The 12,347-nt window shown below is 40.2% G+C and overlaps 2 protein-coding genes across 3 annotated transcripts in view; both read left to right on the top strand.

The window, feature by feature from the left end:
• The window catches only part of myoz1b (myozenin 1b), a 13,165-nt gene extending 2,711 nt beyond the window's left edge, over positions 1–10,454 (top strand). The window contains exons 2-6 of one of the 2 annotated variants that reach the window (XM_014007087.1): positions 782–868; positions 6,622–6,788; positions 6,882–6,948; positions 7,050–7,236; positions 9,877–10,454. In XM_014007087.1, the coding sequence (XP_013862541.1) occupies positions 784–868; positions 6,622–6,788; positions 6,882–6,948; positions 7,050–7,236; positions 9,877–10,114 (744 nt within the window). In that variant the 5' untranslated portion in view covers positions 782–783 and the 3' untranslated portion in view covers positions 10,115–10,454. Of the gene's footprint in view, positions 1–781; positions 869–6,621; positions 6,789–6,878; positions 6,949–7,049; positions 7,237–9,876 lie in introns of both variants that reach the window. The other variant, XM_014007086.1, reaches the window with a different exon arrangement.
• Positions 10,455–11,962: 1,508 nt separating this feature from the next.
• The window catches only part of usp54b (ubiquitin specific peptidase 54b), a gene marked incomplete in the record, with an annotated part of 77,166 nt that continues 76,781 nt past the window's right edge, over positions 11,963–12,347 (top strand). Inside the window, 1 exon segment of the mRNA XM_014007083.1 lies at positions 11,963–12,110.

Here is a 12,347-nt window from a genome sequence, read left to right as displayed (position 1 = left end):
AAAATAATAAAACAAGGTATTTATCTGCAATGATTAGACTTTTTTTTTTGTATTGTCATTAGTGATTATCTCAATTTCGGCCAAAAGAATTGACAAAATCCTACACACTGTGCCTTTAATGATGGTGATGGAAAAAAAACATGACAATCAGCTGCATGCTCACGTTCAATAGGATCAAACCAGCTGCTCTTCTGACTCTTTTAACAACTGGCTTCAGACTAGAAAAATCTTAAAAAAAAAAAACATACAGAAGGAGGAGCTATCGGAGTCCAGCTCGACCGCCACGGTGTTCCTCGTGAACAAACACACCCACAAAGTTCTAACCAATCACATGCTCTGAGCAGCATCTCAGAGCTCTGACAAGGGGCAATGTACACGATGGCAGTTACTGGGGGATAGCAGCGGGAGAGCAGACAGAATTTCCACAATTTTTTGTCACTCAGCAGGGGGAACAAGATGTGCAATGCAAAGTACAAACCAGTCTTTACTCCTCTCTAAACCCAACCTAACCCTCTTTGTCAAGGAGAACATCTTCATTCCTGAAAATGTGAGCATTGGCCTGTAGATGAGTATAAACTGCAGAGTCCTGGCCTGATGATGTTGCTCTTCTGTGCTGGGCCATCCTTTTGGCCAATGGCTGCTTTGTTTTCACAATTCCCTAACCTAACCCTAACCTARCCCCATATCAGAACTTTGTATACATATTTTTGAATATTTCATGTTAATTTAAATAAAGTATAAATGTTGACTCTGAAAATCCTGCTTTTCTTCTGTTTATTAGCCATGCCTTTAGCAAATCCTGCCCCTTCTAACAAAAGGAATGCGACCGGCAAGATCATCACGGACCTGTCCAACATCAGCCAGAAGGGTAAAACAAACTAACTAACTCACTGACAGAAAACAATTAGGCATTGAAACACAAAGCTTAAACAGGAAACTTCTCATTTCTCCTTTGCCTGCTGTGATTTCATTAGACACTCGAGTAAACAACACATCTTCTGTGTTTGTTTGCCAGCTGCCTTGCCAGCAAAGTGCAGACAGACCTGCATGTGTGTGAATCATTGCATCTGGCTTTAAGTCACCACAAATAAATAAATAAATGCMCCCCCCCCCCCCACACACACACACACACACTCACATGCACACTTATTCCAAGCGGTAACAAAATATCTAACATGCATGAGACAACTTCTGGAGGGTTGTTGGCCATCATCARATGGCAAAGCAGCCACAAATCTGTCAGCATCACAAGCAACGCAAAACACCACGTGGTGCTTCTGCACCCACGTTGTCTCTGTGAGGTATTGTGTAACAAAACTTAGCAAAAGGCTTACAGAATTAAATTTAGTAACATCTTTTRAGGAGTTAATTGTTGTTCTTGAAGTGAATTCATTGAAGGACTGCAWATCACCCACCACCTTTTAATGACTGAGCTTTAAACTAAAAGCACATCATGTTGAGGAATTACAGAATTGTAAGCATTTTGGTTAAACCTTGAAAATAATATTATGTGTAATTTCAAACTATATRTGTAATCAGTTAGTGCTTGAAGTATGTGTTGTAAATGACTGTCTGTCAGCTATTCATACCAAATTTTAGCAGCCACTTTTAGGGTAAGGTCAATGAGCTCTGGCTGCAGTCTTGAAGAGTTGTGCCTCCACTCATTACTTTCTGAGAGTTTCAATAAAAATAGGCCTACTTCATGAGATATTTTGCTAACAAACAACGTTGATACCAATTTTTTATACCAAAGATTCATACTAAGATGTTGTGCACTGTGCAATAGCACCAAGTTTTCACTCAATGTCTGTATAATTAACTGAGATGGAGTTATCTTTGAGTTGGCTAATTTTGATTAGCTGCAGCAGCCATCTTGAATTGGGTTCACTCCAATAGTCAGTTCTACATGTCRTTTCAGAGATTTCTTTCTGAAATTTCATTAAAATTTGTTGAGTTGTTCATGAGATATTTTGTTAACGCTACATACAGGTGAACACACATACACGTGCACAGTCACGGGACAGAACGTTATTGCCTTTGCGTCGCCTTGGGGCGATAATTAGTTCTTTTGTTTTTTTTCTCCACGCTGGATGTCTATTTTRAGTACTGATTCTTCCTGTGCTTCTTCCAAAATCTCCTCGAGTGAGTCAGACGTTTTACATACTGCAGGAAAGACCCACTAGAAACAAAATGTTTATTGCAGTTCTCTCTGCCAGACACACCAGTTGGTCCATCTGTTCAATCTCTGACTGCGCAGCTTCAAGTTGTCCAAACTCAAAAATACATTATTTTGAAATATAGCAGAGAGAACAAACAYAAAAAACACGTATTTAAAACATTTTCAGAAAACCTTTTTCAATGATATCTAATGTTCCAGGAAAAAAAACAAAACAGAATTATTTCCCTTTGCTGATACTTTTATTCCATTGCAAGTATAAAAAACATTAAAGAGCTGTATGATTTTAGATAAAGTGCACCACATCATGCTGCTGTAACCACTCCAACAACTGGTATAATGTTCTCTACCAGCACAAGGACCTTTGACTGACAGGCAAATTGTTGCTTCCTGGTGTCAGCTGGGACCAGCTCCAGCTCTGTCCTTCTCAGCATAAAAGGCAGTATTAGCTAATGGATAAATAGGTGTACYTACAGAAAAGTCTTTTTCCTCCATGGGTTATGTCTTCTGTAATTTGAATCTGTCTGACCTATTTTTTATTGTAAAACTTGTGGTAATTTTATCAAATTTATCTTGATGACTCATCCTGATAAAGACAATATTCAAGAATGCTTCAAGTATTTCATGGTGCAGTTGATTAACTTGTGACACAAAAATCTCCTTAATAGTTCAAATCTTCACCACAATCAAGTACATATGTTATCTTCAGTTGTTATGAAAATGCTCTATATATCAAAAATAAATTTGACTTCACATCGAAACGCCCTGAAATTGGCCTCTGTCTCTTTAAGAACCTCCTACTGTTTCAAACACTCCCACTTCAGTACATCTTCACAACAATGCTTCAAAGGAGGGTTGCTCTGTATGGTGAGAGCTCGGCTGCAGACTGAGCTCCAGGGAGGAGCTTTGTGTAAAGAGGCGGAGCTTTCTACCAGCTAGCATTTAAGCAGCTCCACATGGCTACCACGGGAGGTTCGAGGATTTCTCAAACATGCATGAATGAGTCAAAGCAACACTCAAGCAAGCTAATGTCAAGCTAAAAGTCAATATTCCTCTCCTGTAATAATAATTTGAGTAAAAGTCCTAAAGTATGTTCATTTTTTGTACTTAAGTATTAAAAGTATTGAGTAAAAATGAGTCGTTAGAATCTCCAAACTGACATTTATTGGGAGGTGACCTCCCTAAAAACATTGCTCTAAATGCCATATTGACTGTTAAGTTTTATTATAATGTTAATGTTGAAAAATTAGGCTACTGTAGGCTACCTGTTTCAGTTTCATATACTGTATATCTGCCATGGTCGTCTTCATACCAGGCTACATGCTGCTGCACTGTTAGAAGATTTGTGTTATACGGATTGCATACAAACCAATATGATGTCAGAATGGAATTTTCCCATCCAACCACAGTTACATTCAATTTATCTGGGAGGTATGACATAGGTGTATTTTTTTGACAATAATAATCTAGAGTAATAAAAAAACTTCTTACATTTAAAAAAAATTAAGAAAGTACAGATAATTGCATGAAAATGTAAGAAGTAGAAGGAAAATGCCAGCTGAAAAATATTTACTCAAGTAATGTATAGCCAAAATTTCTAGATAATCAAATGTCTGCTATCAAACTACAAAAACGTCCAAATGGGGTGGAGTGGACGACGATGAATGAAACCTGGAAGAGGCCGGGGTATGAAGCGCCTCATTTGCATTTAAAGACACAGAGTTGGTCTCAGGGGCTTGTGGAGTTACAATAATGCGAAAAACAGACCAAAGATTGCAATTCCACTTTACATAAACTCCAACTGTATGATTAAAAGGTGAAAAGGAAGGATTTAAAAGCTGGATGTGTCTCCTTTAAACCAATTTAGTTTTGTTTATTCTGCAACTATTTAAGGTTTTAAAACATGCTATAAACAAGTTATTAATTGAGGAGTCTCCTTCACGTGTCACGTTAAAGCCACCTGCGTGTGAAATCACCAAAAATGAATCAGGGCTGGAAGACGACCCATCGCCGTGAGCTCTCAAATAATATGTTGTGTCATTGCCAAATAACAAAACATTTCTTAGACTCTCCGAGCACAAAATCAGCAGTTAAAAGCAGTTTAATTGTTTGCTTGCATGCTTACATCAATCATTAAAAAATCTGTTGGTGTCTTTTTTCTGCTTTTCCCGCCCGTCTGTCGTCCCATCTGCAGCCACATCTGTACGCTTCCTGTTTGTTTTCACTCAGTCAGTCAGCTAATCCTGCTTAGCCCCTRTTTTGCTCCAGTTAATACCAACACATCCCTGCCATTGTGTCATTCTGCAGCTTTTATTTATTTATTTATTTAATCACATGACTCCGGCTGCGTGTCGTCCATCTGTCCACTCCTGCCTCCGTCAGTCTGTCCAGTTTCCTCCCGGGCCGGCGCTCGTGTCTCATTCTTCTCAATCAACACTAATAAATATCCCCACGAGAGACCGTTGAGCATTATCCATATTTCTCTGCAAACTTCTCGCTCGCATGCACACGCCCACCGCACGAGCCTGATTTATGACACTCTGCTAACAGCTCTCTGCAGCACAGCGACTTCCAGCTTTACAGATGAGTTTGTGGCCGTGTGTGTGTGTGGGTTAATAGCTGAACTCCAGGTGTTATGAGTAATTTCAGGGCTGTGTGTGTTGGATGAGGAGAGTGTTTTTATGAGGAGCTCGGTGGAGCAGTAAAATCCATCACACCTCTGCATCGGTGACAAAAGAGGAGAGGCGTTATGAGGATTTCCTTCCATAAACAAAAACCTGCTAYGGCATCCCGCCTCCCCGTGCCCTCTTCTTTCACATCGCCATGGCCTACTAACCCTCACAACACCCCTGCAGACATCCTTTAACACCACATGACATTTTATTACAGCCAGGAAACCTCAGGACATAAACATGCCCTTTTAAAGCACACACATTCTTTAAAAATTGAATTCTACAAGTATTTCTCTGGTCTTGGAATCCTGAGGTTCAAGGTGGCATCAGGAAGRGCATTTGGTGTAAAATAATTGCCCAATTTTTTTGAGCGAGCTCACTCGCTGTGGGGACTTCTGCACAGCTGAGCAGCCAAAAGAAGAACTTTAAAATTGTGAATTTTTTAAGAGGACATATGCAAAATCCACATTTTTAGCTGTTAAATGCATGTTGTTGTGCATTTGGAGTCTCTGGGAGTGCTGAAAAGTTTAATTTAAAGAGACAACCTCGAAATGAGTTTATCTGAGAGAGGCTTGTGGAGTTACATTAATGAGGAATTCAGAGCAAAGCATGGCAGTTACACTTTATATTGACCCCAACTGGAGGATTCAAATGTGGAAAAGAAGGATTTAAAAGCAGGATATGTCTCCATTAAACCAAATGTAAGTTCTTAAAGGGATCCATGATTAGTGGTAACATTAGACTTTATTTGATAAACATATATTTTAACTGTAAAATAAAGACTGTAAAAATACYGTAGGCTRTTTAGTTTTGTAAATTTTTAAAAATAGATTTTAACAGAGACGGAGCCATTTTATTTACACACAAAGCATTCTGGGTAAATGATGACGTGGATAGGTCCTCGGTGTGAGCGAGTTATATCCACTCTGAAGGTTAATCTTGAATATCTGATGATCAACACTTTTAAATGAAACCAGAGAGCGTTGACAGAGAGGAGAAGGTAGAAACAACTCAGTCTGTAACTGAAAATATGGATGGAGGACAACAGAGCTGCTTCATGGAAGAAGAACCTCAGCTTAGCCTGTTAGCTTTAGCGCTGACGCTATATTGCCTTATATGTATTAGCTTGGTGCCAGCGCGACAAACAAGCTAGACTGATGTCCTCCATCCATATTTTCAGTTGCAGCTGAGTCATTTTTGTGTTCCCCTCTGTCATGTGGATGGAGGACCTCAGTGACGAGAGGAGAATGTGTAGCGCTGAGCTAATACATATATATCGTGATAGCATTGGGGCTAATGCTAAAGCTAACCGGCTAAGCTGAGGTTCTTCTTCCATGAAGCAGCTCTGTTGTYYTCCATCCATATTTTCAGTTACAGGCTGAGTCATTTCTACATTCTCCTCTCTGTCAACGCTCTCTGGTTTCATTTAAGAGTCGATCATCAGATATATATTGTCCAAGATTAACCTTCAGGGTGGATATAGCTCACTAGCAGCCTCGCACCGAGGACCGATCCACGTCATCATTTACCCAGAATGCTTTGTGTGTAAATAAAATGGCCACATCTGTGTAATATATTTTTGAACTTTTAGTTTAAAAATGACAAAAACTGAACATCCTACAGTATTTTTACACTCTTTATTTTACAGTTAAAATATGTTTATCAAATAAAGTCTAATGTTACAACTAATCATGGATCCCTTCAAAACCTAAGCTAAACATTGCACCTTTTCTGCCCTTATTTAGTTCCTTTTTCCTTTCCTCTTCCTGTCAGAGGATGAGTTGAACCCCGATGCCGCCGAGCTGGACCTGGGCACCAAGATAAAGACGCCCAAGGATGTGATGCTGGAGGAGCTCTCCCTGATGAAAAACAAGGGATCCAAGATGTTCAAGAAGAGGCAGGAGAGAGTTGAGAAATTCATCGTGAGCAACGCCAACCTGGTCAGAGTTAAAACAAACGGACTGTGTGTGTTGTTGTGTGCACGTGTGCATGTGTGTGTGTACTGATGAAGTTCTGTTTTCACCTTCCAGCAGAACCTCCAGAACCTGCTGATTATTCCTCCTCCTGTTCCACCAAAACCTGAAATGCCAAAAGAAGAAAGTAGGCTCATACTACAGCAATTTCTTTACCGTGTGAATGCTGAAGCAGCATTTCCCCCCCTTTAATTCATCTGCTTTAAACTATTCCCTTGTGCATCTCAGAGGTGGAGGAAACAGTGAATAAGGAGGAAGAGAAGGCGAAGAGGAGAAAGGAGTATGTGCGTACCTACGTATCRCCATGGGAAAGGGCCATGCGCGACAACGAGGAGCTTAAAGCCACTATGAAGCCTCTCATGCCAGGACCCATCCAAATCCACCCAGATCTGCCTCAGTACAAGAGCTTCAACAGGTAAACAGAAACACATTATACTATAATATACTACTACTATTATACTATTTGTAAAGTTTAGAATAAAAATCTGAATGTTTTGTTAATAATCATTAGTTATAATTAAGCTTATTGTTAAGCTACATTTACTCCAGGATGTTGGAAGGGAGATTCTGACCAGTTGTTCTGACAGTTCTGCTGGAGGTGCTCAGGAGAAGCCAGAGTTGCTTTATACTCAGTACAAAGTGGAGCTCATTTCCTGTGCAGGGTGGACTCTTCCAGGACCTCCACTTGTTTCCAGCCCTGTTTGTGGTGCTGTGGACAGCTGGGTGTCATTCGAGAACCTCAGAGTCTCATCTCTGCTTCAGATGATGTATCGTCAGATCTCGACCTTCAGCGAGCACCGACTCTGGTTGCAGCCGAGTGTAAAGCAGGTCTGAGACCGGGGAATGTCTCCTCTGGGTTAGGGATGAGTCTTTGCCTCAAGAAAAGGAGGCCTTTGTGTCCAATTGTCCCCAAAGCTGTTATTGCAAGTATGACCTCAGTAGGGCCTCAACRATAKTCAGGTGATGGGCCACATGACCCTCTATGAACAATAGAGCCAATCAAGGCACTAACAACCTATTATTTGGCTGACGGTCCTGTTTTGCATGTGACTAACCTGTTTGTCCACCATGTGGAGGCAGTGCTTATAAAGCTGAGTTCACCTGAAACTACTCAGACTGAAGAAGTCTCTTGGAGGGGAGACGAAACGTTTCACTAAGAAGAACCCATCCAGAGGACCTACTTATTTTCTCTTTTTGATTTTTTCTACCTGGATTACTGAGATGCATCAGGACACAAAAAGAGGGGTTCAGATACCTGGGAGTCTTTCTGATAAGTGGTAGGATGGAGCAGAAAATGATTGACAGGTCAGGGCCTACAGTGAAGGCATTGCTCTAATCTGTCATGGTGACCAAAGAGCTTAGCAAAAAGGCAAGTTCTCTTTTATTGGTCKGTCTATGTTCAAACCTTCACTTATGGTCATGTGTGACAAAAATGAGATTCTAGATACGAGTGACTGAAAAAGGGTGGCCTGAGCTCATCCTTAAAGTTAAGACTTGAAGATGAAGGAGTAGAGCCGCTGCTCCGCTGAGTCTGAAATAAGTTTGTAAGGTTGGTTTTTTTTGAGTACAGCAAGGAGAACATGGAGCAAATTCAGAACTCTCTGGAAGGATCAGGTTTCTGTTTTAGTCTGGAAATTAATTGGGACTCAGGAGGAGCTGGAGAGAGGGATTTCTGGGTTTCCCTCCCAGACCATGCCTCTGTGACCCAACTATGGATACACACCAGCTAATGGACGGATTGATGGATGGGTTCATAATATAACAGTCTTTTGTACTTTCAGTGCGATGAATATGCGTCACATTGATTTGTTAACTTTCTTTAGTGAGATTTGATTCTGCCAAAGGGCACTTTTGCAAATGAAAGAACAAGATATTCTCTGGACAATTCTGTTCTCATCTTTTTTTTTTGTTGAAAAATGACTGTTCTGAACRAGGCATTCAGAACATTTACGCCTTCAAAGATCATCCAGTGTTACAAAAACTGGTTACCTTTAAACACATTTGTACTGCTTAAAAGAGCTATATTAACAACAAACTGAATAAATTACTTCCAGTGACTGACTTTAATGCAGCAGAAGCAGATAATTCTGACATTAAAGTTCATTTAAGGATCAATTTCCAACAACAATGAAACCTTGACATTTCAGGACGTTATTTCTCAACAGATCACGGAGATCTTTATTCATTTCCCTGTATTTTAATGCAGATACAAAATATTAGCTGAATTGATTRTAATCTTTAAACCCAAGATTACCTCAATAAAAATGTTAGACAAGACTGAGCCTCTCTTTGTGAATTTCATCTTGGAAAAATATCTTGTGACAAAKGATATCAAAGGATTGTGGTAATAATTACCAAGATTTTGTCAGATCTCATATGTGAGATTGAATGTCTTTAAATAGGAAATTAATGTATGAGAATTGCGGCTATAAAGTTTTGAAACTGAAGAAAAAAATAAGAAATTAAAAGATTTAAAACTGAAAACAAATTTAAGACTGAACGAAAAAGATTTAAAACTGATTTAAAAAAAAGTTCAAAACTGTCATTTAATTCTGTAAGTTTGGCATGTCATTGTATTATATAATTTTATGGTAAATCAGTGTGACATACAATCTAAAATATTTCAGGTTGTTATATTATACAATTAACAAGTATGGCAGGCCATTGTATCACACAACTAAAAGAAAAATTGCATGCTGCATTTATGTCACATAATTAATGTTGGATGGCAGGCTACGGTGTCATATAATTTAAAAAATATGGCAGGTTGTTGTATCATGTAAATAAAGTATGGCAGGCTGTTGCATCATATAATCAACAAATATACAATATATAATTTTTTCAGTTTCAAACTTTTTCAGTTTCAAAATAATGTTTTATAACAGACGTTATTACCCCAATTTAAGTCCAATGTGTGAAAACAAAGTTGTTAAACTTTTTTTGTTGCGAAACGAAATGAAACGAAATGAAACAAAACAAAACAAAACAAAACWAAACTAAACAAAACAAAAAAAATAATCATAGCTTCCCGTCATCTTTTTCATTTCCTCCCCAGGTCAGCGCTGCCATACGGCGGTGTTGAAAAGGCGTCCAAGACGCTCACCTTCGAGCTCCCAGAGCTCAGCGACATTGGCGAGGAGCCCGAGCCTCTCCCCACCCAGCAGGCTGACATCCGCTCACGGCCCTCCTTCAACCGCACGCCCATCGGCTGGGTCTGCAGCGTAGACAATTCACACATCCACTCGGACCTGGAGGCCGAGAACCCCTTCAACGGAGAGACTGATGACCTGTGAACACACACACACACATGCAGACCCAAGCATATTTACAACACAAACAGTCAGAAACACACACATGCACGAAGAATCAACTTTYACGTGTGTTTGGACACAAAACTAACAGGTGATTTACACAAACTGATAATATTAGACGTTTGAACTGCAGGAGAACACTGAATCACACTGAAATCTGACTGAACTGAATGGAATATAAGAAAGTATCCAACCTTTCAGAATAAAAGTCTTATTGTCAGATTGGCGTGAGTATCAATRAGCACTGTACACTCTTAAAACAATGTAAAAATGCAATAAATGAGAATGTTTCTTATTGCTTGTGGACATCCTCACATTTGAACATTTTTGACTCCTATCTTTTTAAACAGCTGTCTCTTTAAATGATCATAACATTAGCTATATTTTCTTGAAAGATCTAACAAAAAGGGTTAAATATTATTTACTTTAACTTATAATCCTTGCTTAACTAAACATAATGGCTAACTTCAAGCCTCTTATTCTCCACAAATTGTTTACCTGAGTTAACAACAGTCCAGATTGCTACAAAGTTTTTTTTTATTTAGCGAAGAGTCAAAATTTAGGAAACAAAACAAAACAAATGGAAAACTTGTAATTAACTTTGACTTTTCGTGTTTAACTTCAGCTAAACATGTTCCTCACCTCATTGCTACGGCTGAGCGCCGCTAACAAATAGCTCTACGTGGTATTTCCTGCAGAGAAACAGCATTTCAACATGACCTCTTGAAAACTACTATGTGTACGACTGAGTAAATGTGAAACAAATAATACAGACACACTACAGATTTACTCACTGTTGAGTTGTGGTTCGTAGCTGCCATCTTGAACTCTGAACTCACCCACTTTCTGACATGAAGTTTCCACTGGAAGAGAGATGAAACATTTCATTAAAGAAGAACCCRTCCACAGGACCTACTTATTCTTTCTTTTCGATTTCCACTGAAGGGGCATTTCAGTTTAAATATACGACAGCAACAGCAAAAGTAGCCGACAAAATGCAGTGAAATAGAGATTTTACGCAAAATTTTGCCGTCGCTACATTTGAACGCCTGCACATCCACCAAGTTGTGGGATGTCGTCAATTTGTGGGTAAAACAGTGTGGGAGATGTAATTTATGCTCAATGTTGGTTTTATTGCATCATGTTTATTTTAAAGAGATAATAACGTATTTGAAGCTCAACGAGCCACATAAAGTGCAGTGACGAGCCACTTTTGGCCCGCAGACCTTGTGTTTGACACATAATGAAATGTGGAAATTTATGTAAATGAAAATACAAGTAATTTAAAATGTTATGACAAATTCTGAATTCCCACTATTCCAAATGAATTTATATTTTCCAGGTTGGCATCTGAAGCATTTTTTTTTTCATATTTGATTTTATAAATTCTGGGTCTAATTTGCACTGCAACATTAAAAATAAAAAAAAAACCTCCAGATTTTTTCTGTCACACTTTCAGAGCTAAATTAAACCTCTTCTGACTTCTCACTACGTGGGAACAATTTGTGACCGAGATCTGGCTCTGGCTGGTTTCCAGTTCCAGATGTGAAACAGATGTCCGCTGCGTGTCCCTGCCGGTGGGCCACAGAGAGGAAACACGGAGACGTCCGGCTGAAGGTGAGAGAGATGCGGCCATGACGTCATCAGCATCCTCGCCACGCGCCCAGGAGGCGGCGGCATCCGGCCGAGCCATTAAAAACTGAAAACCACGAGCCGCCGCGCTCGCAAAGCGGCGCTACGTTGGAGCTGAGAGCGAGCTGAGGGTATCGCGAGAGGCGCTGGTGGGGGCTGGACGCTGCCCGCGGCTCCCACCCCATCCCCACGCCCCCCCCCCCCCTCTCTCTCTCCGTGGTTTGATCACACGGTCGGACACGCGAGCAGGACGGAGACTGGCGGCGTCAGCGGCCGGGGCGAGCGGCACAAGGAGCGGGCTTCATCACGGCAGGAGGCACCGGCGGGGTCAGCTCACCGGACAGAGGTGGGTCTTAAAAACGTGCGCGCGCGTGTTAGGTTTAAACAGTCTGTACAGATGTGGTCCTCTCCAGATGTGACAGACATCTTTTTTTCCTCCCCATCATTAGGCTACTATCAATCATCATCATCATCATCATCATCATGGTTCCGTTCGGTTCGGATTCTCTCAGGTGGTGTGTGTGTGTGTGTGTGTGTGTGTGTGTGTGTGTGTGTGTGTGTGTGTGTGTGTGTGTGTGTGTGT

This window comes from Austrofundulus limnaeus, unplaced genomic scaffold (genome assembly GCF_001266775.1).
Source record: "Austrofundulus limnaeus strain Quisiro unplaced genomic scaffold, Austrofundulus_limnaeus-1.0 Scaffold39, whole genome shotgun sequence".
NCBI classification, from domain to species: Eukaryota; Metazoa; Chordata; class Actinopteri; order Cyprinodontiformes; family Rivulidae; genus Austrofundulus; species Austrofundulus limnaeus.
The sequence above is the reverse complement of the archived record's forward strand: the minus strand, read 5'-3'. Positions and strand labels throughout refer to the sequence as shown.